The sequence below is a fragment of the Pangasianodon hypophthalmus genome, chromosome 9 (genome assembly GCF_027358585.1).
Source record: "Pangasianodon hypophthalmus isolate fPanHyp1 chromosome 9, fPanHyp1.pri, whole genome shotgun sequence".
Lineage (NCBI taxonomy): Eukaryota > Metazoa > Chordata > Actinopteri > Siluriformes > Pangasiidae > Pangasianodon > Pangasianodon hypophthalmus.
In genome coordinates, this window is record NC_069718.1 from 22747944 (window position 1) to 22775820 (window position 27877).

Genomic DNA, 27877 nt, shown 5'->3' on the forward strand with positions numbered 1-27877 from the left:
GGGAAGATGCACAGGGGAAATGTTTTTTTTTTCTGTAGGGATTGTAGGAAGAAAAAAAACAACTGAATTTTTATTATAATGAAGTTGGACAGTGAATATTAGTGAAAATGTATAATTGTACAAAAACTGCAGACAACATGTGTGTCGATGATATTTTTAGGCTCTATATTTTCACACCTGTTAAAAACCCTGGCTGGTCCCCATGAGGAATTTTATTTTATTCATTTATTTATTTTAAATAATAGTTAATTTTTACAAAGTTAAAGTAAAACAATGTGTGTTTTGGGTATATATATATATATATATATACACACACACACACACACATATACATACATGCAGATATATACACATACATACTGTGTGTGTGTGTGAGAGAGAGACTGTACAGTTATTATCCAATAGTAACAAATGACAATTTGAGGACAGTTGTGTCATTCTTAATTATTTTTTCTTTTTTCTTTTATATATATATATATATATATATATATATATATATATATATATATATATATATACAAGTAGATTTCAATGTTTACTAAGGTTTAGGTAAAGTTTGGTTTAGTCTACATGTGCAGGTGTGTGTGTGTGTGTGTGTGTGTGTTGAATGATAAATCTAACAAGGCTAGAGATAACATGCTCAAACACAACCTAGGGTTCAACTGCCCTGCACTGAGGAGGGGTTCATTAGATGTCATATGATTGGTCTGTTGAGCCTGGTGGCCTCCACCAAATGTGGTCCCTCACTTATCTTCCGTCAGTTCAAAACCTGAGTGGACATCTAACCTGTTAGACAAAAGTAGCACAATGCCTCGTTTTACTGTACATGTACGCGATGAGTGGCTGACTGTGCCCTGTAAGGATACGTCCTGCAGTATACAGTGGTTAGGAGTGGAGGCTCTCAAGCGCTATGTCAAGAACAAGCCTGATAATGGAGGGTTCACTCATGTCAAAGATGTGTGCTTTGTGGCCAGGAGGTGTCAGGGGCAAGGACTGTTGGATGCTGATGATACGATAGAGGACGTCTTGGAAGACAATGACTTTGTTGAGCTTGGTAATGTTCAGCACATTCTACTTTCTTTTATTGCATTTACACTTCTCTTGAGCTTGCTGTAATAAAACCTAATAACTGATTTTGTTTTCGATGATGAATGTTCAGTGATGTGTCCTTGTCATATTTTGATTTGTCTAGAGATAAAAGGAGACACCATGTCTTCTGACTTTATTCCTAGCCAACCTGGAATGTCATATCTGTATCCTTATAAAACATCATTTTATCAAAATATAACACCTCAGATCAAGTATTCAGAGTGTGATCACTGCAAACTGTAATTCATGTGTCTGTTAGGTTTATTTAGAAATGCACTATTTGAACACTTGCCCTCCTTAACAAGCATAACCAGAACAAGAGCCTACAGAGAACCAGAGGAGGTGAGAATGTTTCATTCCTAACAGAACTGACAAAAAGGTTGTAATCTCTGAATTATCCATTAGGGGAAAAAAAACATCATGAATATGACATCTTCAAACAATGAAATTTTAGATCAGCTTATCATTATGAACGCTGATGGGATATTCCAAGCACCTTTAAAGTGAGTTTGACTGATCAAAAAGAGATGGCATTATTATAAAATCTCCTGAGTGATGTGTTGATCTGTGTATAGTACCTTTTCCTAGATGGCAACAGTCTGAATTCCACTGATCTAGTCAACCTAGGAAGAGGCCATTACAAGATTAAGGTATAGACCTGTTGCAAATATTACATAATTGATATGTCATTCACATCAATATGTCATTTGGAATCACTTTAATATTCTAATATTAATTATTGCAGTATTTTTTGCAACACTCTACTAAAACCCATTACACTACCAACTCACTTTTAAAAGCTTCCACACTGAAACAAAGCACACTTAGTGATAAAGGTTGGTTGTTATTATAACCAGTTGACCCCTGAGGCTGAGAGAAAAGTAGAGCAGTCCAGAGAACTTCTAGACACCATAGTGAAAGAAAAAAAAGGTAAGCAGGTTACATTTTATAGATGTCATTTTATCTGTTAGTGTGTAAAAGACTGTGTTCTGAACTGAACTGAACTACATTCCCTATATTATAGCATTCATATTAGAAAAGGATTGTGCTGCTTTGACATTGTAAAGTCCCTAAACATTTTAAAATTTGGTACCTATAGTGGATGAAATAAGACTATACTTATATCCAATTGTTTGCTGTACTGTCCAGTTGTGTATGGGATCACCACTGGATTTGGGAAGTTCGCTCGGACCGTCATCCCCATCAGCAAACTCAAGTACAATCACACTTTTGATAGTTTGAGTAAATGGGTGTAAAATTTAGCCCAACAGATTTACGTGCATGAAAACTGCTTAAGCATGTTTATGATATTTCTCTTTTATAGGGAACTACAGGAGAATCTTATTCGCTCACACTCAGCAGGTGAGACGATAGCTAAGATTTTCAGTATCTTGCTATTTACCATTAACTAAATTTTCCACTAACTGATCTGAATTGTATTGCTGTATTTCTTGTGTGTGTGTGTGTGTGTGTGTGTGTGTGTGTAGGTGTGGGCAGCCCTCTGAGCCCTGAGAGGACCCGCATGTTGCTGGCCCTCAGAATAAATGTCCTGGCTAAAGGACACAGCGGGATCTCTCTGGAAACCCTGCACAGTATGATACAGGCTTTCAACGGTACATAAAAGCTTTTAGTAGTTACACTTGGCAAGCATTCATTGATACAGATTTGTTCTTTCTGCCAAGAAACACAAGACACACAGAGACCTGTTAGAGGTCTCTTTGTTATGTGTATCTTTTACTATCCTTTGGGACTCAAAAAGCCTTTTAAATACCATGCTATTTCCTCTTGTCTCCTCAGCGTCCTGTTTGTCTTTCGTTCCTGAGAAGGGAACAGTGGGTGCCAGTGGAGACCTCGCTCCTCTCTCACACTTAGCTCTGGGGCTGATGGGAGAAGGGAAAATGTGGTCACCTAAGAGTGGGTGGGCCGATGCAAAATATGTACGATCCTAGTTCTCCAACAGTGTCCATGTGTTTACAAACCTTAATGATAAAAGCATTAAGAAATATATTTGCTTTTCACAGCAAATCTTTTAAGTCTGACCTTTGCATTGCACACAGGTTCTGGAAGCACACGGACTAAAGCCTATATCACTGAAACCAAAAGAGGTATTACTCTAATCATTCCCGTCAGGCTTTAACCATGTTTATCTGTCTTTGTGTTGACATAGTGGTGATGGCCTCAGCTAGAAAATGCGCCCTTGACCCTTCTGAAGCTTGGTTTTGTAACACCCTGGGATTATAGAAAAGGCTAACTATAGGAAGGCTGAAACAGAAAAAAATACAATCCAGAAAAATACTGCTTAACATTGTTGTAGATGCTAGAAACAGGTTATGCATTTTTGCAATCAATATTAACAAAGCTGGAAAGAAGGTGTTACTGTAATTTAAAAGGGGTTGTGTTAAGGAAGGATGATATGATTGCTTTAACATTCTACTTGTCCTGATATGCAGGGTTTGGCTCTGATTAATGGGACTCAGATGATCACCTCAATGGGAGCAGAGGCTGTAGAGAGAGCAGAGTCCATCGCCAGACAGGCCGATATCATTGCTGCACTCACTCTAGAAGTCCTAAAGGGGACCACGAAAGCATTTGACAGTGGTGAGAAAATACTTTCCATTCTCCTTCATATAAAATATATTAGAACATTAGAATATTTAGGAAATGTAACCAGTCCAAGAAAATGTTATTCATAAATTATTTAACAAAAAAAGCTTCACTGTGATGCCCAAATTTTTCCTTCAGCCTTTCTGACCAAGTAGTACCATTTTCCTCATGTGTATATAACTTATGAGTTATATCGTCTCTTTTGATTGAGGTGTATAGAGGTGTAAGAGTGTAGAATCACATACCTGAGTTAAATCTATCTCCAGTGTCTGTCCTTCAGAAGCACAGAGCTGCCTGCTACCTATATGCTAAGAGAAAACAGATTGACAGAACTGCAATATGCTTACTCAGATATACAGTGCCTATAAAATTATTGGCACCCTTCATGGAAAATATATGTATATATATAAAATGCATAAGTCATATATGGACTCAATTTGCACAGGCAATTGATATAGTTATATTTAAACACTTACAGACCTTTTTTATTCTTAGAATCACACATATGGACTTTCCTCATCAGGTTCAGACCACAGGTTCAAATCCGGTGACTGAGAAGGTCATTTAAAAGTAGTAATATCTGTGTTCTGTTATCCATTTACGTGCTTTGATTTTAATGGATGTTTGGGGTATATCTATAGCCAAGATTTAATCTCCTGACAGAGGCAATCAGGATTTGTGCTAAAATGTCTTGGTACTTAGTAGAAATCTGACGATGAATGACAAAGGGCTTGTACATGTGGAAAACCTATTTATAACCTAGGGCACAGGAAATAGTCAAAAACAACAACAACAACAACAGCAACATTCCTAAGAACTGACAGCAAACAAAAATTCGTTTGCATTCCTTTAAAATATTCTTTATATCCCAATAATTTGGCACACACAGTATAAAATATTATTTTTAAAAACTATTATTTTAATTAGTTCTAATGAGAACAATTTTTCTTATTTAATTATTTTGTGTAATATTAATTTTTTATATTTATTTTATTATTTCTTTTATATAATTTATATTATTGGTCAATTTTATGAAGGGTGCCAATAATTCTGGATGTCATGCTCCATGGGAATCATTACTTCATTGTTTTGCTTCACCAGCTGTTCTTAGACTTTCTCAGTTAAAAAACAGTTCGTGTCTCACCAGGTCACAGTAGGAATAGAGAGCTCTTTGCATATTAGTGATGGATAAATGGAGAAATTCAGTGAAACTTCTCCTTAAAATATGACCTGTTTCAGCACCTGTTACAACAAAACTCCATACGCATACACACCAAACCTCTTGCAGACATCCATGAGCTGCGCCCCCACCCAGGACAGAAAGAGGTGGCCTTGCGTTTCCGTGCTCTTCTGGACTCTGATCATCACCCTTCTGAGATTGCAGGTGAAAACACTGCAAAAGCTGTGAAACCTAACAAAAACTGTATAAAGCTAGCATAAACTGGTCATTGCTAGCTAACTATATTTCATATTTACATTTATAGAAAGCCATAGGTTTTGCGACCGTGTCCAGGATGCCTACACCATGCGTTGCTGTCCCCAGGTAAGCTCCAACCCTTTTGGGTGAAGAGATTGTTTGAAACCTCTGTGATCATTTATGTGGTGTTCTCTCAGCCTGATCAATACCATCCTTATTTTTGCAGGTCCATGGCATCGTCAATGATACGATTGCTTTTGTGAGAAATATCATAAATACAGAAATTAACAGTGCTACAGATAATCCTGTATCCTTTCCGCATATAAGATTTTCAAATCACAGTGATCTGCACTATTAACTTTTTTTAACTTCACCTCTAAAACTGGCAACTGTTTAACCCTGACCAATAAACTAGATGGTCTTTGCAGAAAGGGGAGAGACCATTTCAGGTGGAAACTTCCATGGAGAATATCCAGCAAAGGTATACTATATTCCTATATATTACATGTTTAAGGTCTGTGAATATGCAAAATCAGTAAATAGCTGTTTTGTCTCTCTCTGTCCCATGTTCCTTTCTTCTAGGCACTCGATTATTTGTCCATAGGAGTTCATGAATTGGCGTCCATCAGCGAGAGGCGTATCGAGCGTCTGTGCAACCCATCTCTCAGTGAGCTACCTGCTTTCCTGGTTAATGAAGGGGGGCTGAACTCAGGCTTTATGATTGCACACTGCACTGCAGCAGCTCTCGGTCAGTCATCCACACCCCTCCTCACACATATACATGTCACACCATGAGCCCGATCAATCAAACAGATGACTTCTCTACTATATAACAGTGTTCAGTTAGGCTCAATCAAGGAATCAAATGATCAAGCCAGACAAGGTGTTTGAGCAGTCAGCAAAAGTTTGTTATTACTATCACATGATTACATGCTGAAGGCCCTTCTTTCCTTGCAGTTTCTGAAAATAAGGTGCTGTGCCACCCGTCCTCAGTGGACTCACTATCCACCAGTGCGGCCACTGAAGATCATGTGTCCATGGGAGGATGGGCTGCCAGGAAGGCTCTAAGAGTGATCGAACATGTGGAGCAAGGTATAAACAGAAATGGAGACTTCTTATATACAAAGGCATAGGCACAAGATGGTCTACCAGCTTAACCATGTGTTTTGCTGGTCCAAAGTGGATTTTTCAGCAGAGATGTTAAGTTTAAGAGTGTATGTTTCTGACTACTCCTGTGCTGGGTGTGTTTCCTCAGTGCTGGCTATTGAAATGCTAGCGGCTTGTCAGGGTATTGAGTTTCTCCGCCCACTCCATACCACAACGCCTTTGGAGAAGGTGTATGACCTTGTTCGGTCTGTGGTCAAGTAAGTTAAGCTGCACTATCTAAAACACACCACCCTTAGAAATAACAAAGTAGGTCATTATGTAATTTTACTCATTTTCCATCTTCTCTCTCCATCTCTGTCTCTTTTACTCTTTTTCTTATGCACAGGCCCTGGATAAAAGACAGGTTTATGGCTGCAGACATTGAGACTGCCCATCGTCTTCTCATAGAACAGAAGGTAAATCTCATTCTATGCTGTTACTGAGTCTCATTGTTCTTTATTTTTCTTTTATAGGACTATAACTTAGGATCTTTTTCTATGTACAACAAAAGCATGTGTATAAGCTAGGTTAACATGATTTACCACAATATAACACACTGAAATAACTCTTTTACATGGATCCTGGATGCTATTGATATTTATAACCATTCACTCTAATGAAAATAGCAGGTCTCACACTGCAAAAAATGACACCTTAGCAAGTGAAAATACCTTGAATATAGTAATATTTCTGTAGTAGTTCCTATTATAAGACTTGAGAAATTTTCTTATTCTATTGGCAGAATTTTGCTTCTTAAACTTAAAATAAACAAAATTATCTTTGCTATATGAGACTATTTCAAGCTTGAAATGATAAAAAATATCTAGAAATAGGTTTACTAATCTTATAATAGGAAACAATACGTACATTTACTATATTTGAGATACTTTCACTTGCTTTTTTACACCTGATATTTTTGCAGTGCAGAAATTTGTTTCATATTAGAAAAACATTTGTGTTCTGACATTTGTTGGTTTTGTCATTTTCTTGGTCCAGGTGTGGAACGTTGCTAAGCCATACATCGAGAAGTACTGTACAGAGCACTTCCCCGAATCACGTCCATCCTCCCCGACTGCATTTTCTCTGGAGTCACCACCATCTCCGCAGAAACGAGTCCGACTGGAGTGACAGAGACGCTGCACGCTGAGAAGATATTTGATATTAACCATCCTTATTTACACAATGCTGATAAAGGTCTTTATTAGCATATGTACCAATGTGCTGCATACAACTGATTGTACTAGGTACTAGGTCTCAAATGTAAAATTTTTTCTCCTGTAACTGTAAACAATACACTCGTTCCACAACCATTGTGTCCATGAATGAAATAATTTGCTTATCACCACCGCTAATGTTTTAGCTTATGAAAAAAAAACACAGTGAAGTTGTCAAGTTCTGAAAACAGAAAAAAATTAATAAAAAGTATTATTTAAAAAAAATTATATACATACATACATATACACTGAAATGCAAAACCATTTGGAAGAAATGTTAGATCATCATGCAGAAGTAGGTTCAAAGGAACAGAGAAAAAGTTCAGGGTGTGTAGTAATGCTACAAATATAGATTTCAATTCTCTATGTTACAGCAAGAGAAACAGATATGAGAAGTTTTTAATTTTTTTTCTTTTTGGAGTACAGCACTGTGTTTGGTCTCTAAAACATCTGGCTCATCTGACATCAGTTTCCTGTTTTTTCTGGCTGAATTTGCTGCAGCCTCATCCCCACATCTGCTTCTCTTCTTGTCATCTTCTACTGATTGCTGTTTTATTACCACTCCCTCATTATTAACACCTATCAGGGAGTGTTCATAAAATTACCTTACTAATTTATGAATGTCTGGACATTACATGTTTTTTTTTTTTAAATCTAATCTGAATTTAAGTTACATTTTTTAATTACATGCATCCTAGAAATTCATGTAAAATTTGAAAGGACGTCCATTTAGTTGGTGTTTATGGCTCCTATAATTACCAGTGATGTTGTGTGTAGTGTAAAAGAAAGGGAGTCTGCTATAATGATACACACAGCAGAGACGGCATGTCAGACGCAGCTGCTCTGTTCGTCTTAGGGATGCTGATCAGCACAACAGCCCCTCCTTCCTTATGTCAATTTCTCTCCAAAGAACAGGACACAAGAAACGGAGGATTGTTTTAAGAAAATAACGGTTTGAGTCTGTTGTTTGCCTTGCTGAGAAAAACACTACTTCATAAGGATATTGGAAAATACTCAAATACTCAATCAAGTAAGTTTCCAACAGAACCATTCTATAGTTTTTTTGTTTTGTTTTGTTTTTTTTACATTCGTCTCAAATGTCCACTGTAATTGTTTAACATGTCAAATTTGCTATCTATCTATTGTAATGAAATGCCTTGAATCCACTCTGTTCATAGTTGTGTATTCATCTTGCATCAACACCAATAAAATGGCTTAATGAACAATAAAGAGTTTTGTGTCACACTCTCCACCCTTTTTGCTTTCCTTCCTTGCAGGTATTCAAGATATTCACTATATAACTGAATCCCAAGGCATTGTGTTTTATCATTTGTGTTAATGGTTAAAGTAAAATCCTGTTCACTTCACAGGAATGAGTGTGGACGAGGATACGCGTTGGCTTGAATGGGTCACCAAGCAGTTTGAGACTATCGCAGGAGAAGACAAGGAGATAGACTTGGATGAGTTTAAAACAGCCCTTAAAGTGAAAGAGGTGAGAGCTGATGATCTGTGTGCCAATATTACTTATGTGAATGGTCAATATATTCATGCCAATAAAACTACTTTTGAAGTGAACTGGATTAAATTGAACTGAATACAGGGGAAAATGTATAGAGTTTAGTGTCACTTTGCCTGCTAAATCTATGTTAAAAGCTATGCCCAGCTGATGATATTTGCTTGTGGAGGATTTATATATGTGTGTAGGCATGATGTTATAGTTATAGTTAAAGGCAAGATACATTTTCTTAATGCTTTTCAAACCCCTGAAACATTACATTTTAACTTATTACAATAAAAAATTTTCTGATGTTCTCCCAAGAAATCTAAATAGATTATAGTCTATAGTCTCTGTTAGACTCTGCGGCACAAGGGGGACCTACACAATACTAGGCAGGTGGTTTTAATGCAATGCAACTGCTGGTTGGGGGTGTGTATATATATATATATATATATATATATATATATATATATGTATATATATATATATATATATATATATATATACACACACATATATACATATATATATATATATATATATATATATATATATATATATATATATACACACACACACACATTCATATATATAGATTGCTGTCATTATTTGAATCAACATGTAAATTGCCTTCACTGACTCAGAACTGAACCAGCAATCATAGAGTAATTTGAAATTAAACAATACTAACTGTTTTTTCTTGGCTACTGCTTTGGCAGTCATTTTTTGCAGAGAGGTTCTTTGCACTATTTGATTCGGATGGCAGTGGCTCTATTAGCCTCGATGAGCTGCTGAAGGCTCTGAACCTCCTCATTCACGGCAGCGAGTCTGACAAGCTGCGCTTTCTCTTCCAAGTCTACGATGTGGACGGTCAGTTACAGTACAGTACAATATACTGTATACTGTATATGTTGGTGGGGGTTGAGAAATTCATATGTTTTGTAATTACCATTTTAAACTTTCATTTTTTTTCCATTCGTCTGTCCACACTCTAACCAGTTGCAATCCACCTTTGTGTCTATCCATATATACATACAGTACTTGTGCATCTGTCTCTGCAGTATATTGCATTAAAAAAACCCATAAACCCCTGAATTTACAGGAAGTGGCTCTATAGACCCTGATGAGTTGCGAACAGTGCTGAAATCCTGCCTAAAGGAAAGCGCCATCTCCCTGCCAGAGGAGAAACTGGATGACCTGACACTGGCACTGTTTGAGTCAGCTGATAAAGATAACAGTGGCTCCATTACATTTGAAGAGCTAAAGGCAGAGCTCGAGAACTTCCCTGAGGTCATGGAGAACCTCACCATCAGGTAATAGCTAAGATTTGAGAAATAGGTTAACCCTTTTTTTTGGAAATTATTTTTCTAACCATAGTATTGTTTGTGTTGGTCATGTTGTCTGGATTGCCATAGTGCTGCCAACTGGTTAAAACCTCCTGATATGGACCAGAAGAAGAGGAAGACGCCTCGCTATTTGACCAGAGCGTACTGGCACAACAACAGCCGAAAGCTGTTCTTCCTCTGCCTGTACGCCTTCCTCAACATTCTCCTCTTCATCATAGCTATGCTGCAGCATGCTGCCGGTGGACCCTGGTACATGTTGGCGAAAGGGTGCGGAATATGCCTTAACCTCAACTGCACTTTTATTATGGTGAGCCTCACACATTCAGGAGGCTGTTTTAAATAAAGTCCAGCTTAGTCATCACTAAATTAGAAGGTATGTTACAGCTAGATTGATGTTGCCTGCAGTTGCTGATGCTACGGCGTTGTCTCACGTGGCTGCGTGCCACCTGGGTTGTGAAAGTCTTACCATTGGACCAGAACATCCTTCTGCATCAGATAGTGGGTTATGCCATCCTCATCTTCACTCTGGTGCACACAATGGCACATGTCATGAACTTTGGTAACTTCATTTTATTGAGTTTCTTTCATAGCCTATTAATGTTGTGTAGATCTAGGAACAGATTTACACCTTTATTTATCCTTCACTACATAATAACCAGCCCTTTTTATAAATATGTGTCCTTTATGTTTAGAACTGAGAAGAAATAAGACTAAGGTTGACTTAATTAGAATTGATGCTGTAATCTCTAAAGAAACTTCTGTAAAAAATTAATGTGCACTTTATATTCAGTATCATCTCCCATTTGGCATTGAACACTGTGTAATACCATCATCTGTGTGAAAGTAAATTCCATACTTACTATTTTTTTTATCCAGTAGGCTGTATGTAATTTCTTATTACCTTTCCCCAGTTTCGCTATCACAAACTAATAGAGAATATAAGGTGTGGGAATACCTGCTCACCACACGCCCGGGTATCGGATGGGTTCAGGGCACTGCCTCTATCACTGGGGTTGTGTTGCAGGTCCTCATCTGTCTCATGGTGGTTTGTTCCAGCACATTTGTCAGACGCAGTGGTCATTTTGAGGTAAGTGGCCCTTATTGGGATTTCCACCAATGACCAAGAATATAAAGAAGAGTTTGGCTATAACATTGACATTAAATGATAAATACATCCCAAATATGCCTTGGCATTTGCTTGTGAAAATTGCACTGGAAATAAGTTGGGTTGCATCAACAAAGAATTAAATTTAACCTGGAATTAATAGTTTTATCTGTGAATCCACTTTATCTATGAAGCTTATCTATGAAGTATTTGTACTCCCCCACTAGATGTCACTGAGCCTTAGTTCTTTGTTGTAATTGGATTCATTGCTTTCACCTGTGTCTTGTTCCTGTTTGGTGTATTTAAGCCGTCCCTTTTGCCTTTGTTCCCCGCTTGGTTATTGTTGTTTCCTAAGCCCCTGTCGTCGTTATAGTTGTGTCTCTCGAGTTAAATTTCTTCTGTGTTTTTTCCTAGTGCCCTTGCCTTGTTTTTTGTCTTTTTTGCTCCTTTTTTTCTCTATTTCAGTTTTGGCTTTTTTTCGGTTTTCCTGCCCGTCTTCGTTTTTTGTTATTCATTGCCTTCTCGTTTTCCCGTTTTTTCCCTTGAGTCATTTCCTTGTATTTTTTACTTAACAAAAAGATTCTTGTGCACTAGAGACCCAGGTTCGAGCCCCGGTCATGACAGAATAACCAAGCCACAATGAACCCAGAAACGCTGAACACTCAGGAGCTCCGTGCCACCGTGGCCCAGCATGAGTCCTCTGTACAGCGCCACGAGGCTGCCCTGGCTTAGCAGGAGACCCTGATGGCCCAACACTCCCAGTTGCTGCTGGATCTCTTGGCTGCAGTTCGCCAGATCTCTGACAGGCTTCCTGCAGCATCTGCCCCGGCACCTAGGGCAGCCTCTGTGCCCCTTCAGGAGTCTCGAGCCCCCACTCCGGTGGCTGAACCTCGGTTAACTCCACCCCAGCGCTTCTCGGGTGACCCTAGTGCTTGTGACGGGTTCCTTACCCAGTGTTCCCTTCTGTTTGAGCTGCAGCCCTCCTCCTTCCTGTCTGATCAGGCCAAGATCGCCTATGTGATTACCCTTCTTTCTGGAAAGTCTCTCTCGTGGGCATCGGCCGTCTGGAAGGCGCAAGCCCTGTTTTGTGCAAGCTACTCTAGGTTTGTAGAGGAATTCAAGCGAGTGTTCGACCACTCTCTGAGCAGCCAGCAAGCCTCCGGCAAGGCAACAACAGTGCTGCTGAATATGCCATCAAGTTCCGGACCATAGCCGCTGGTAGTGGCTGGAATGATGAAGCCCTCATGGTTTGCTTCTTGAGCGGGCTATCCGAGGCTATCAAGGACGACCTGGCCACCAGCAACACCCACTCCAGGCCTTAATTGACGCCGGTGCTGCTGGGAACTTCATGGACATTTCCTTAGCCCAGAGACTCCAGATCCCCAAGAACTCTCTTGTTGCCCCAATCACTGCCACAGCATTGGATGGTAGGCCGCTAGCCCCTGGCGAAATCACTTATCTTACCTCGTCCCTTCAGCTGGCCGTCGGCCAGCACCAGGAGGAAATCTGTTTTTACCTTATCGAGTCTCCCGAGATTCCCATCATCCTTGGGTACCCCTGGCTCCTCCAGCACAACCCGCAAGTCGAATGGTCCACGGGGGCAATTCTCAGTTGGGGTGCATCATGCCAGTCTGTGTGCTTGGGCCAGAGAGACCCTGACCCTGCTCCCGAGTCTCTAGAAACCATAGATCTGTCCCGAATTTTCTTAGTAAGAAGAAAGCCACCTCATTGCCCCCTATGACTGCGCTATTGACCTCGTCCCTGACTCCAGTCCCCCTAGAGGCCGTATCTTCTCATTGTCCCCTCCTGAAAGGGCAGCCATGAACGAGTACATTGAAGAGTCCCTTGCGGCTGGGATTATTCCACTTCCCCAGCTGGGGCGGGGTTCTTTTTTGTCGGGAAGAAGGACGGGGGCCTTCGGCCGTGTATCGATTACAGGGGGCTCAACAAGATCACTGTGCGCAACCGCTATCCCCTACCTCTCATGGCCACCGCTTTTGAGGTCCTTCAAGAGGCCTCGATTTTCACTAAACTGGACTTGAGTAACGCCTACCACCTTGTGCGTATCCGGCTGGGTGACGAATGGAAGACCGCCTTCAACACGCCTACGGGGCACTATGAGTACCTGGTCATGCCTTTTGGCCTCACTAATGCTCATGCGGTTTTTCAAACCCTGGTCAACGACGTACTTAGGGACATGCTTAACAAATTCGTCTTTGTCTATCTGGATGACATATTCATTTTCTTGAGCTTGCTGCATGAGCATGTTACCCATGTTAGCAAAGTCCTCAGATGCCTACTGGACAACCACCTGTACGTCAAGCCGGAGAAATGCGAGTTCCATGTGACCCGGGTCCAGTTCTTGGGGTTCATCGTCAAGCCCGGTCTAATCCGTATGGACCCAAAAAAGGTGTGTGCAGTCATGGATTGGCCTACCCCCTCATCAGTAAAAGAGGTCCAACGCTTCTTCGTTTTTTGTTATTCATTGCCTTCTCGTTTTCCCATTTTTTCCCTTGAGTCATTTCCTTGTATTTTTTACTTAATAAATAGATTCTTGTGCACTACTTCAGCATTTGCTTTGCAGTTTCACTGCCTGCCTGTGGCTCAACTGTATAACGTCCGTTTCTCACTCTAGAGACCCGGGTTCGAATCCCCGGCTATGACAGGCAGCAGCATAAGATCTTAAACAATCATTTGATTATGATATTTAACTTGACCCAATGTCCTCACACTTACTCCAAGTACACCTATAACCCCCCTTAATTCTATGTTCACCATGGGATTGGCAGAATTTGAGGCAACATTATCAGTGTATTAGGTTGTCTTTTTAAAAAAAAAAAAAGGCTTGCTGTCATAACTCATCAGATGAGTTTGTCATTTGGGTGAACTGTCACTGTTTCGTATGGGTAAAAAAAGGGTTCACTGAATTAGTTACTGTCAAATAAAAGGCATTATCCATGGTAATAGTGTCTTCGGCCTCATAAACTTAACTCCAAGAATAAGGCATGATCCAGTTACCAAACTTAAACATGTTACAACCTGTCACTAACACATGTCACTAACTTCTTTATATTTACATGGCTTAGATTTAAGGTTTCACAGGACAGAACTGTGACCTTTCCTGTGTCCTAACTCTGTCCTATCAGTGGAAGAAAGGACAAGTATTTATAAAGATCTCTAATGTTGATCACAAACATACCTACAATGAATCCCTTCTTGTGTTGTCTTTAGTAACTATCTGTGACAGTAATCTACGTCTGCACAGATCAGAGAGATCAAGTCTATTAAAATCCTCAAGTAGCACAAGGCTGATGTCAGGATACTTGTATGGTATGGAGGTGATCAATTAACAATTCAACCTAGGATCTATTTGAGGGAGAATAGACACCACAAAAAAAGAGAGAGAATCTGTGACAGACAGCAGTCATGGCACACCCCAAAAGATGAAACTTTTTTGGGTTCTTTTCTGTTTGTTTTGTTTTTGTTTGGTTTTTTAAGCTTTTTATGTCTTTTATGAACTTGTGGACTAGGAGCAAGTCCTTATTCTGCAAACATATAATCTGAAAACCATGGTAATAGAATGCTTACTGTACACAATAGCACTAGAATTGTAGGCTACATATAGGCCTAAGCTAGTTGCTTGCAGTTATTAGGGAATAGAATGCTAGGTAACAGGGAACTTCCTGTGAACATTTACTAAAAGAATGTTCCCTGTTGCCTAGATTTCTATCATCAAATTTATTAGCGAGCCACCCTGAGAGCTTGCCATGCCCCCCTAGCAGGCCCCCCACCCCATTGAGAAACACTGACCCAGACCCATCTACACTATATTTCAAAGTGGCACTTAAGCAGTGAACTGTCTACTGAATCCTTCTAGTATTTCTGTGTTTAGAGAACTAATTGTAGACACATCAACATCAGTCCAAGGTCACATCACCCATTTTGTTAATCAGTTTATTGACTATGAACCACAAGGGGTCATTTGAAACCACCACCACTTTGACTCAGTGGGAACAATGAATCAAAATAAATCTTAGATGAACAAAGCCTTGATTAGCTACCCTTGTTGATGTAACCCATCCTTAGTCTTTCAGTGTTGTCTGTTATGGACTGTATGATGCTTTATCTTTATTTTGAGCTACCACCTCATGGCACAAATAGTACACAAACAGGGAAATTCCTGTTTGTGGACTAAGAAACTATAGAGCCTTTCGCACCGCGGGAACCTTTTTGTAGTACCTGAACTAATTGTGGAACTACCCATTTTTTGGCGTTTTCGCACCTCCGGAACTAGGTGCGATTTTAGTACCGGACTGCCTTTTTCAAGAACCAAATTAGCTCCTACTCCGGAGCAGGGTCTAACTAGCACAACTGGCCAAATGCGTACGGAAACGCCCTCACCCGCCATGATTTAAAACACAGTGTAAACATACTGTAGTGTCAACTTATTTCGCAAGTATGGAGACACAACAAAAACACAGCTCCGATCACAGCGTCCTCCATCCTCCGGTTGTTTACGTTGTTCTTCTTTGTTTCCGTTGTTGAACGCCGCGCGTTGCTATCGACCGGCTTACGTCACTTCCTAGTGCCCACTGTCGGTGCGAATGCAACCCTTTAAACGGTACTGGGAAATCGCCCAGTACTTTAGTACTGTAAATTCAGTTCTGGAACTAAAGCGGTGCGAAAGGCCCTATTGACACACCACAACATTTTTTCTCATTACAAACATTCTTTTGTGTATGTTTAGGTGTTCTACTGGTCTCATCTGTCTTATATTTGGGTTTGGGTACTGCTCATAGTCCACTGCGCTAATTTCTGGAAGTGGTTTGTGGCACCTGGTGTGATTTTCCTTGTGGAGAAGTTAGTTGGCATTGCAGTGTCTCGCATGGCAGCCCTGTATATTGTTGAGGTCAACTTGCTGCCATCTAAGGTACTAACAAATCAAACTCTAAATCTAGTGTGGTGTTCTTTATGTGTTATTTTAAAATAATATTTGTTATTTAATGATCAGGTTCTACATACAGTACAGTGTAGCTTGTAAGTTATAAGACAGTTTAGGTTCTTCGCTTTAGTTCTAGCTCTGAAGATATAAAGTGTATAATGTGGGTGTTTAAGTCTATATTTGGAGAGCCGTATAACCTTTTTACACATAGTCCCAACATTTCAGCGAACCATTTGTAGACTTTATTGAATTATTTATCCATACAGTGCCTTGTGCCTTGAAATAAGACCTTTGTCTTTCTTCATTTTGTTGGAAATTAAAGGTAACACATCTAGTAATCAAGCGGCCACCGTTCTTCCATTTTAAACCTGGTGACTATGTCTACCTCAACATCCCAGTCATAGCCAAGTATGAGTGGCACCCATTCACCATCAGCAGTGCACCAGAGCAACAAGGTACAGCAAATTGCTCATACCTGCAGTTCATAGCCAAATGCAAATTAGCAGTTAACTGTTTCACAGCAATTCTCCATTTTCTTTCTGTGTTCAGGAAGCAATAATTTAGACACATAGATCACTCTTTGTAAAATTGCTCTCAATATGTTATATTTAAACATGGACAGCTGATAAGTTAGTAATGATTTTTCATAGATAACATATGGCTCCATGTGCGCTCAATGGGCCAATGGACAAATCGGCTGTTTGAGTATTTTAGAGAGCCTGAGAGCCAAGCCGTCAGCAACAAGCGACTTACAGCCAGCCTGAGGAACCGAAGGCACCAAGCAAGAACCCAGGTGAGCACATAACCTCTTTTTTAAAATCAGAATCTAATCACATATTTAACTAAGTCATTCAGATGACACCGTGCTGTTTTATTGGCTGTTTGGCTGGTGGTCTGCATTTTATTTGAAACAGCCATCAATACTACACACTGATAAACTGTCTCTTGCAAACCAATCCCAATAGCAGGAGGAGCTGTTCAAATCTGTGGGCTGTGGTGGAACTGTAGCATCTAATGAGGATAATGCCATTGAGCTAACTCTGTATCGCAAGAACGGAGTACGGTCCAGTTCTCAGAGACCAAACCCAGACCATGGAGTGCAGGTAGAATTGGGAGACATGCCTCCAGTTACTAGAGAGGTAATTTCTATTGGACAAAAATCTATTTACCAACACTTGTTAACCTACTTATCCAACAAAGCAGTTGTTTAGATGCCTCTGATATTGAAATTGTACCACTTTACAGATCTCTGCAAAACTGAGTGAGAATCATAGATACTGTAACATCAAGGTGAGTAATGATTACATAGTGGTGCTTATCTAATACTGTATTTTAATATTATTATTAGTATTAAGTATCAAGTATAAGAATTTTTTTTAATATGATAATCCATTTTGGTAGTCCTTTATTAAATATTTGTTATCCAATTCAGTGTTATAAATACAAATTTAATTACCATTGTAATATGTGGGCATTAAAATCATTCATTTTTGCTGACTAATGGGCTTTGTAAATAAGTGAAGTTGTATTAGGATGGTACTTCATAATATTTTTCTATGCAAATGGCACACCAACATTTCATTGGAAGAACATTCAATTTTCAGTGCTTATATACACTCACTGAGTATTTTATTAGGAACACCTGTATACCTACAGTGCCTTAGGAAAGTATCAATGGAGAATGGCCAGACTGGGTCGAGCTGACAGAAAGATTACAGTAACACTAGATAACCACTCTATATAATTGTGGTGAGCCGAAATGCACAAGACGTCGAACCTTAAGGCGGATGAGCTACAACAGCAGAAGACTATGTCGGGTTCCACTTCTGTCAGCCAAGAACAGAAAGCCGAGGCTGCAGTGGGCACAGGCTCACCAAAACTGGACAGCTGAAGACTGGACAAATGTAGCCTGGTCTGATGAAACTCGATTGCTGCTGAGGCACACAGATGGTAGGGTCAGAATTTGGCACCAACATCATGAATCCATGGACCCAACCTGCCTTGTGTCAACAGTCCAGGCTGCTGGAGGTGGTGTAATGGAGTGGGGAATGTTTTCTAGGCACACTTTGGACCCATTAATACCAAGCAAACATTGCATCAATCATTGCATGAAAGTGCACCTGAAAAATCTGTGGGAATTGTGTGACGCAATCATGTCAACATGGACCAGCATCTCAAAGGAATGTTTGCAATATCTTGTGGAATCCATGGCACAAAGAATTGAGGCTGTTTTGAGCGCAAAATGAGGCCCTACCTAGTATTAGTACAGTGTTTCTAATAAACTGCTCAGTGAATGTATGATGTGGATACAGTAAGTACACCTTCCTAAAGGATGGATAACACTGGGGACACTCCATAGATGTCTCAAAACTTTACAAATGTGCTGTTAGTAAAGACAAAATAATAACCTCCAAGATATTACAGTTATAACAGTCTTAAATAGTCAACCTATAGTGGCAGTTGCGTTTCTTCTTTATTTCACGTAATGGTAAAAACCTCTTAAAAGCAGTCTATTGTCATCTCACAGGTTTTGAAATAAGAATGACATAAATCATCCAGTATTTCTATATAAAAATGTATGAAATGCTTATGAATGTGATGGTCAAAAGTAGATACTCTTCAATTAAAGTGTTTATGTAAGGTTTTATGTTTGGTAGGCCTATATCCATGATATAATGAATGAAACGTGATTGAAAAATTGCCACAGTGTTATGTAGATGGGCCCTATGGCACCCCGACCAGGCAGATCTTTGCCTCAGAGCATGCAGTGCTGATTGGGGCTGGCATCGGCATCACACCCTTTGCATCCATCTTGCAGAGCATCATGTACCGGTGAGATCCTACAACATAGACTTCAACCTTTAGTCAGTATTGTCTTGCATCAAGTTTTTAACACATCTCCTAAACCAGCATATTCCATGGATAAAATTACCCTGGTAGAAAAGAAAATGCTTCAAGTCTATATATTTTCAAACACACTAAATAAACTGACTTCTTTTATTTACCTTCTACTGCTTCTACTCCACAGTTATCGAATGAGGAAGCAGAACTGCCCTAACTGTAGCTACTCCTGGTGTGAGACTATCAAAGATAATGAGATGAAGCTGAGGAAGGTAACACAAACTGAAATGGAAGTGAAATGGAGCGGCCATTCTGCCTGGATGACATTAAAGTTCTGATCTTCTACAGGTGGATTTCATTTGGATAAACCGAGATCAGAAGTCATTTGAGTGGTTTGTGAGCTTGTTGACTAAACTGGAGATGGACCAGGCTGATGAAGAACCTGAGGGTGAGAGAGAGAGAGAGATAAAAACCGTTGCTCAAACTCAAATGTTGCCTAGGAAACAGGATATATATTGCCTATCCTGTTTAGTTGACATAAATTTTTTATTTTTGTGAAAAAACACAGGTATGCTCCAAAACTGGACTCGCTCTCTTTACTCAACTACTTTACGCTGTCCATAATGTGTGGCAGCTCCAGAACCAGAAGCCTATTCAGGACATACTCACCTACATCGATTAATCCCAGTCCTGCTGAACAGTCTCACAAACTTTACTAGATTTTTTAGTAATTGTGATTTTAAATATAAAATCACGATTCTCGAAGACAATTCTACAATACATTACATCATCATATTTAGGTTTGCTCACAAACTTCCTGCAATATACTTTATTTAATGTCTACAAAAGAGGGGTTTTTTTTGTATTTAAAAAAAGAAACCATTTAAAAAAAATTACCTATGATATCTCAGAAAATTGTATTGTGACAATTTATCACAATATTGATGTTATCACAATATTGTCCAACCTTACTTTTTAGGGATAAAGTTTTTATCAAGAAACACCTCCACTGGCTCCTGAAAACTTGTATCTCTGATTCATTACTAAATCTAGATCTTGATCCTGTCAGCTCCTAATTTCCTTCTCAAAGCTCATGACTCTGTTGTCTCTACTCCAGTTGCTCATTAGATAAATACAAGTCTGTCTTCCAACTTCTGTTCTCTCAGCCCTTAAAACTGCTGTGAAAAACTGAGCTTTGACACACTTGTTTTTCCCCATTAGGTTTTGATAGCATGTGTTTCTGACCTAAAGCTCTGGATGAATGTGAATTTAGGCTAAACCTAGATGTTTTATCTCAAATTTGCACTGATATTGATGGTGTGTCTGGCAAATCTACACAGGTTGTTAGAAATCTTGGTTCTTTTGAGTCTACACTTTCAGTTGAGATTTACATTACTTCTTTGGCCAAATCTGCCTTTTCACACTTTCACACCATTGCTTCAGTATTGCTTCACAACAATGTAAAACACTTTCATTAGCTCTTGTATACTGATTATTGAAATGCTTTCTTTTATATACTTTGCAAAATAATCTTGGGTGTAAAAATCTATATAAATTTAACAAAACTAATGAATGCATGAATGAGAGTGTCCATAATGTAGTATGCATTCATGCCACTATTACTTTCCTTATAGTAAATACTAATGTAGGTTTGGGAATTATGTATATTTTATTATATGTATTATAAATTATATTATCATAATAAATAAAATGAAACATTTCACCTTTGGACCCTACTGTGTGTGTGTGTGTGTGTGTGTGTGTTCAGGTCGCTTTTTGGAGATGCACATGTATATGACATCAGCTTTGAGTAAGAATGACATGAAGGCTATTGGGCTGCAGATGGCATTGGACTTGTTGGCAAAGAAAGAGAAGAGAGACTCCATCACTGGCCTGCGGACACGCACACAGCCAGGCAGACCTGAGTGGGGCAAGGTGGGTAGCAAACTGTCAGCGTCAGTGTGAAATACTGTACATATCCATGAGTCACGGGTCTAATGTATCTGATACTTAGGACGCATGAAGCACAGGATGTAGTTTAATCCTATGGAAGCACAATACCTATTTAATCATAGTGTGATAATGTACTTTTGTTTTTCCTGTTCATTCCAAAATTGTTCGGTTTATCCGCTTTTGTGTTCCAGTACATGTCTAAGACGTGGTTTGTTTTATAAGGTGTTCCAGAAGGTGTCAGAGGAAAAGAAAGGCAAGGTCCATGTTTTCTACTGTGGCTCCCCAGCACTTGCCAAAGTTATCAAGGCTCAATGTGAGAAATTCGGATTTAATTTCTACAAGGAAAACTTCTGAGATACCTGATAACTATTCATGTTTCTTGGTTATCCCCTTCTACAGTCATACTTGCCTTTTTTTGACTTAGAGCCATTGGATAATAGTCTGGGCTTAAGCTATGTGACATTGCCTATTTTGTACTGTAAGTTTGTCTTCTTCTCTTTATGAATGCATTTGCCCTTGCACTTTCAAACTCATTTTGAATACCAAATTCCGCTGACCATAGCAAGATTCACATTTTAAAATGAATGCCATTGTTTTTCAAGTTGCAGTTTGCTGCTTCTGCTCAGAGTTAGTAATATTCATTTAAGAAGTAATCAATTAAGTAGATGTCATAGCTGTATCAGGATTGTACATTAGTCCTTATGTTGTAGTAATGTCCAGTGTGATTAGACACTTTTTCATGTATATGCATTGTGCACATATTGCGTGTGTGTATGTGTGTGTGTGTGTGTGTGTTTACACCATAAAGGTACTTCAGCTTATATTCAAGGTAAAATAGAAGTGTAATAATGGTACTTATTGCCATGTTGTATATCTTTGATTCTTATTCTTGCTTGTTTAATGAGTTAAACAATGTATAGGAATGTAGTTGTCAAAACTTGTAAAACTATATTGTATCTGTGAAAATATATTGAATATTTTATAGCCTTGAAAGCCTTTACTAACTGTTAAGCACTCATTAGTGACATTGTAATAATGTTAACCTTTCATTTGATCATATAAAAAGAGAGTACAGCAGTCTAATTTTGTAATTTTGCTTTTCCATTGTCTGCATTTCATCTGATGTATGTGAGAAATAAGGAGAAACATGTTGCGTTTGGACTCGGAGCCTATACTGGGAACACTGCACGTGTGTGGCCCAATACACCCTGAATGGAGGTCACTATGCACACGTATATTTACACACTCATTCATACCTAACAGCAATTTAGAGACATCAATCAGCATGTTTTGGGGAGGTGAAAGGAAACTGGATAACATGGAGGATACCTGGAGAACGTGCAAATCTCCACAGTAGCCTGAGATCAGGAGGGAACCGAGGACCTTGGAGCTGCATTAGCATTAGAGCACAGGTTCCCAATCCCTGGTCCTGGAGGACCCCTCGTCCTGCATATTTTAGTGTTTTTCCTGCTCCCAACACATCTGATTCATTTAATCAGCTACAACCCCGTTTCCAAAAAGTTGGGATGCTGTGCAAAATGTTTCAATGACTTGCAAATCATTTAAACCTTATATTTAATTGAGAATAGTACAAAGACAACTTTGTAACTGAGAAATTTTATTGTTTTTTGAGAAATACATGTGGATTTTGAATTTGATGCCAGCAACCTGTTTCAAAAAAGTTGGGACAGGAGTAACAAAAGACTGGAAAAGTTGTGTAATCTGGAGAAATCTCTGTACACAAGGGACAAGGCCAAAAACCAATACTGAATGAGCGTGATCTTCGGGCCTTCGGAGGTACTGCCTTAAAAACAGACACCATTCTGTAGTGGAAATCACTGCATGGGCTCAGGAACACTTCCGAAAACCATTGTCAGTGAATCCCTGGTCCTGGATGGTCGCTGCATCCACAAATGCAAGTTAAAACTCTACCATGCAAAGAAAAAAAACAGATATAAACAAGTTCCAATAACGCCACCGCCTTCTCTGGCCCCGAGCTCACTTAAGACAGACTGAGCTGAAGTGGAAAACTGTCATGTTGTCTAACGAATCAAAGATTTTTTGGAAATCATGGCCGCTGCATCCTCCGGGCTAAAGAGGAGAAGGATCACCTGGCTTGTTATAAGCGTGCGGTTCAAAAACCAGTATCTGTGATGGTATGAGGGTGCATTAGTGCATATGGCATGGGTAACTTGCACATCTGTGAAGACACCATTAATGCGAAATGATATATATACGTTTTGGAGCAACATACTGTATGCTGCCATCCAAACGACGCCATCTTTTTCAGGGAAGGCCTTGCTTATTTCAGCAAGACAATGCCAAACCACATTCTGCATGTTCCATTACAACAGCATGGCTCCGTTGTAAAAGAGTCCGGGTGCTAAACTGGCCCACCTGCAGTCCAGACCTGTCACCCACTGAAAACATTTGGCGCGTTATGAAAAGAAACATACAGCAAAGGAACCCTGAACTGTTGAGCAGCTGAAATCCTATATCAAGCAAGAATGAGAAAACATTTCACTTTTAAACCTACAGCAACTGGTCTCCTCAGTTACAAACACTTACAGAGTGTTGTTAAAAGAAGAGGTGATGCAACACAGTGGTAAACATGCCTCTGTCCCAACTTTTTTGAAACGTGTTGCTGGTATCACATTCAAAATGAGCATATATTTTTCAAAAAACAGTAACATTTCTCAGTTTCAACATTTGATATGTTGTCTTTGAATTAAATATAGAGTTTAAATGGTTTGCAAATCATTGCATTCTGTTTTTAATTTACATTTTACACAACACAACTTTTTTGGAAACTTGGTTATAATTGACAGTTCTTCATGAGTTGAAGTGGATAAGTTAAAACTGGAAAAACACTAAAAAGTGCAGGACAGGGGGTTCTCCAGGACCAGCGTTGGCAACCTGTGCATTAGAGCATAGCCCAATAGTGCCATCTGGTGATGTAGTTTGTAAGTGCACATAAGTCATATTTTATATATCTAAACATTTTGAAACAAAATCTCATTAGAAAGAAAATTAATTTAAACTCTAAATAGATAAGTAGAACGTTAGTAACATAAAGCACTACTTCACATACTTATGGTCCCCATAATAAAGCTGTTATAAGCCACGCCCACACGCGCTCTGTCTGATTGGCTGGTGTGATTGTCTCTTGTGTTTTCATTGGCTGAAAGCTGTGTCACTCTGCGGTGTAGAAGTGGTGCAGGTGGGGGAGAAAAGGGCTTTGTTTGCGCCCATGTTTTCCCCGGCTTATTGAAAAATAGCTTTAGATTTTTAAATAAATGTAGCATTTTTCTCTTCTGGTTTGCTTTTGGATGTATTGCGCTTGAAACTACATATGCAGGTAGGTCTTACTTTTTTTCTAGGTTTTTTTTATATATATTTATAGCCTCAGATCCTCCCCATTATTAAAATAACGGTCCCTAATAAAGAGTTAATTGTCACTTTCTCAAAACAGTCCATCAAAAATAATCCTGTTTATCATCATGCCTGGTATACTGTAGGCTACATGCATGCTGGGAAGGCTGTAGGCTTCACTGACCCCTGCATGGTTATAATTCTGAGAATAGGCTAAATAATAAACATAGTAAACAACATCTTTGCTCCTTTCTAACATGTTGGAATATGAATTGTCACATGATCACTAATGGAATTTTCCACATCCAGTTCCAGACCCTAAAGGCATCCTTGAGACAGCTCAGTATCTTGTAAGATGTCTCTTCCTGTCTCGTCCCACACCTGTGCATGGCTCTGATGTGAGGATGCGCTGCCTGGTGGCAAGAGTCAACCACAAAACGCTGATAGTCCTCTGTGCAGTCTTTGCTCTCATCACAGTTGTGCTGTGGAACAAGTGCTCCAGTGATGTGGCTGTACATCCACCAACCAGGCCCCAACCTGAGCCTGCACCCACTACGGAGGAAGAAGAGGACCACGGGCAGCTCCCTGAAGTGCCCCAGGTCGCCAGGGAAGTGCAGTATGAGCAGATTGACTGCCTCATTAATGAGGATGTGACGATCAAAGGGCGCCGTGAGGGCAATGAGGTGTACCTTCCCTTCAGCTGGGTGGAGAAATACTTCAATGTGTACGGGCGCCTGGTACAGTATGATGGTACAGAGCGGTTTGAGTTCTCGCACAGCTACTCACGCGTGTATGCCCAGAGAGAACCCTATCATCCTGATGGGGTCTTCATGTCATTCGAAGTCTACAACGTGGAGGTGAGAGACCGCGTGAAGTGCATCAGCGGAGTGGAAGGTATGTGAGAGATTGCAGTCTATGACATTACTACCCATACTATAGTATAATAAGAAACTTCAGAACCATTACAATTGATTAGTAATAGGAGTAATTATTTTATAGGAGTTACTGAAATATGTGCTATAAGAATATGTAAATAACAAGCAGTGACATTAAGGGGTTAATCCACAAAGCTAAATGATATTTCACTCACCTTAACTTGAACCCAGTACTCATTCTATCTCTGTTTCTTTGGTTTAATTTAGGTGTGCCCATTTCCACACAGTGGGGTCCACAGGGCTACTTTTACCCAATTCAAATAGCTCAGTATGGACTAAGTCATTACAGTAAGAATCTTACAGAGAAGCCACCTAGCATAAAGACTTATGGGTTCATGGAAGAGAGAGAGGGCAGTCCCAATCCCTGGACAGTCCCCAAAGGTTGCTCGATTGCCAAGGTCCATGACCCAGGTCACACAGCCACTATTTACCAGTTCACCACACCAGGTAAATGCTCTACTGATGAACTGTCAAAACACAATGAGGATTACAGTTTGATGCTAGACTATAACATAACATAATTTTAGTTTATATACATTTGGCTAAGTCTCCTTTGTTTTGTGTAGATAATTCAGAGGGTGTATCTCTGCTTCTGGACAACTCGAAGGATTTTGTCCTGTCCTTCGACGTGAAGTTCACATCAAATGGTAGCGTGTCAGTGGTGCTGGAGACAACAGAGAAGGGACCTCCATATACCATTCACTATATCACCAGCTCCCTTCTCATTTTCTTCAAGGACAGGGAGGTCACCTACGGCATTGGTCCCCAGGCAGCCTGGAGTACCCTGAGCCGAGACTTGGTGACTGACCTGCGTAAGGGAGTGGGTTTGTCTAATACCAAAGTGGTGAAGGCGACTCGGATCATTCCTCGACGCGTGGTCCAGCTGGTACTTCGTGGCTCAGGCTTCATCAGCAACATCACCATCTCCTCCACAGCTCACATGGCTGCCTTCTTTGCTGCTAGTGATTGGCTCCTACGCAACCAGGACGAGCGAGGTGGGTGGCCCATCAGAGTGGCCCGTAAGTTAGGGGAAGGTTTTAGGACACTGGAGTCTGGCTGGTACTCTGCCATGGCCCAGGGACAGGCAATGTCCACTCTGGTGAGGGCGTACCTCGTCACACATGACCTAGTGTACCTCAGCGCGGCCATGCGTGCCACTGCACCTTTCAAGCGCATGTCAGAGCAGCATGGCGTGAAAGCTCTATTCATGAACAAGTACGACTGGTATGAAGAGTACCCCACAACACCCAGCTCCTTCGTGCTCAACGGCTTCATTTACTCGCTTATCGGACTGTACGATGTGGCTGAAATAGCAGGGGACAAACTCGGCCGAGAGGCGGGCATACTGTTTAGCCGAGGATTAGAGTCCCTGAAAGCCATGCTGCCACTGTTTGACACAGGTTCTGGAACTGTCTATGACCTGAGGCATTTCACGTTAGGTGTGGCACCAAATCTGGCACGCTGGGACTACCACACCACTCACATAAACCAACTGCAGCTGCTCTCCTCTATTGACAGCAGTCCCATTTTTAGAGACTATGCAAAACGCTGGAAAAGCTACCTGAAAGGGGGTCGGGCCAAGCACAACTAGAGACTTTTAGTGGAAAGAACCTGCTGATGTGCTTTTAAAGACTGAATCAGCATGTACATTCAGTCAGTATATACTGATCAAAATGAAAGACTTACACATTTTAACTGAGAAAAGTTATCTAGTAGTTAAGCTATGTTCTTCTCAAACATACATTCACACATTGTGAAGTTGGAAAACACGCTTTTAGCAGCAGTGTTACTTCATACTTCCAAAATAGTGGTAACAATCCAGATATTTACATGCACTTTAAGACAAGCACATCCAATGTTGCCTATTGTGATTTATTAAAATATTGTTTGTGAGTGACAGAAGCAAATATTATAAATGGTAATGTAAAATAAAACTAGGAAACGAGGAACAGGACATTAGGTATGGGGCTTTTCCAAGGTCTTGTGCAATAATTTCAAAATTATTTGTTTAACTTATATTGTATGTCTTATTTATATTTTATTGGTAAGTGGTGTAACTTACGATGTATAATTTATTTCTATTTTAGTGGTAAAATGACAGTCAAGGACAGATCTAAAATGACTTCTTTATTTGTATAAACATATATATTGAAGTTTGAATATTGTTCTACAGCTCATGTAACACATCTTTCTGAGTACAGATCTGCTAGAGTTTATGGTTTTATATTATGAGCAGCTTTGAAGGTAAAATAAATGTATTTCGACATGAATGTTTATTTCTGTCAGTCATCCAACAGCTACTTTAATCATTAGCATTTCTATGACACATTAATACTAATACTTCAATGGAAGGGTGTCCCATCCAAGGTATATTCTCACCTTGAGACGATTGTTCCCATGATAGCTCCGGATATA

General features: G+C 39.8%; 3 protein-coding genes across 3 annotated transcripts; all 3 read left to right on the forward strand.

The window, feature by feature from the left end:
* The first annotated feature begins 738 nt into the window (after positions 1 to 738).
* hal (histidine ammonia-lyase) lies at positions 739 to 8700 on the forward strand. Its single transcript, XM_026920048.3, has 20 exons — positions 739 to 1054; positions 1193 to 1253; positions 1404 to 1431; positions 1665 to 1739; positions 1947 to 2019; positions 2239 to 2305; positions 2414 to 2451; positions 2577 to 2702; positions 2887 to 3026; positions 3147 to 3194; positions 3540 to 3687; positions 4982 to 5077; positions 5178 to 5236; positions 5337 to 5417; positions 5526 to 5591; positions 5693 to 5858; positions 6068 to 6202; positions 6366 to 6474; positions 6603 to 6672; positions 7253 to 8700. Exons 1-20 carry the CDS (start codon positions 808 to 810, stop codon positions 7382 to 7384), a joined length of 1965 nt encoding a protein of 654 aa, XP_026775849.1. The 5' UTR covers positions 739 to 807; the 3' UTR covers positions 7385 to 8700.
* nox5 (NADPH oxidase, EF-hand calcium binding domain 5) lies at positions 8378 to 23784 on the forward strand. The gene is made up of 17 exons (XM_026920045.3): positions 8378 to 8500; positions 8841 to 8962; positions 9688 to 9838; positions 10071 to 10281; positions 10384 to 10621; positions 10720 to 10873; positions 11226 to 11401; positions 16167 to 16349; positions 16684 to 16816; positions 17012 to 17154; positions 17327 to 17500; positions 17607 to 17651; positions 19069 to 19193; positions 19390 to 19474; positions 19551 to 19650; positions 20971 to 21137; positions 21378 to 23784. Exons 2-17 carry the CDS (start codon positions 8843 to 8845, stop codon positions 21507 to 21509), a joined length of 2337 nt encoding a protein of 778 aa, XP_026775846.1. The 5' UTR covers positions 8378 to 8500; positions 8841 to 8842; the 3' UTR covers positions 21510 to 23784.
* Positions 23785 to 24340: 556 nt separating this feature from the next.
* glcea (glucuronic acid epimerase a) lies at positions 24341 to 27732 on the forward strand. Its single transcript, XM_026919611.3, has 4 exons — positions 24341 to 24513; positions 24837 to 25421; positions 25670 to 25909; positions 26029 to 27732. The coding sequence occupies exons 2-4, from the start codon at positions 24932 to 24934 to the stop codon at positions 27051 to 27053; spliced, it is 1755 nt and encodes a 584-aa protein (XP_026775412.1). The 5' UTR covers positions 24341 to 24513; positions 24837 to 24931; the 3' UTR covers positions 27054 to 27732.
* Positions 27733 to 27877: the final 145 nt, after the last annotated feature.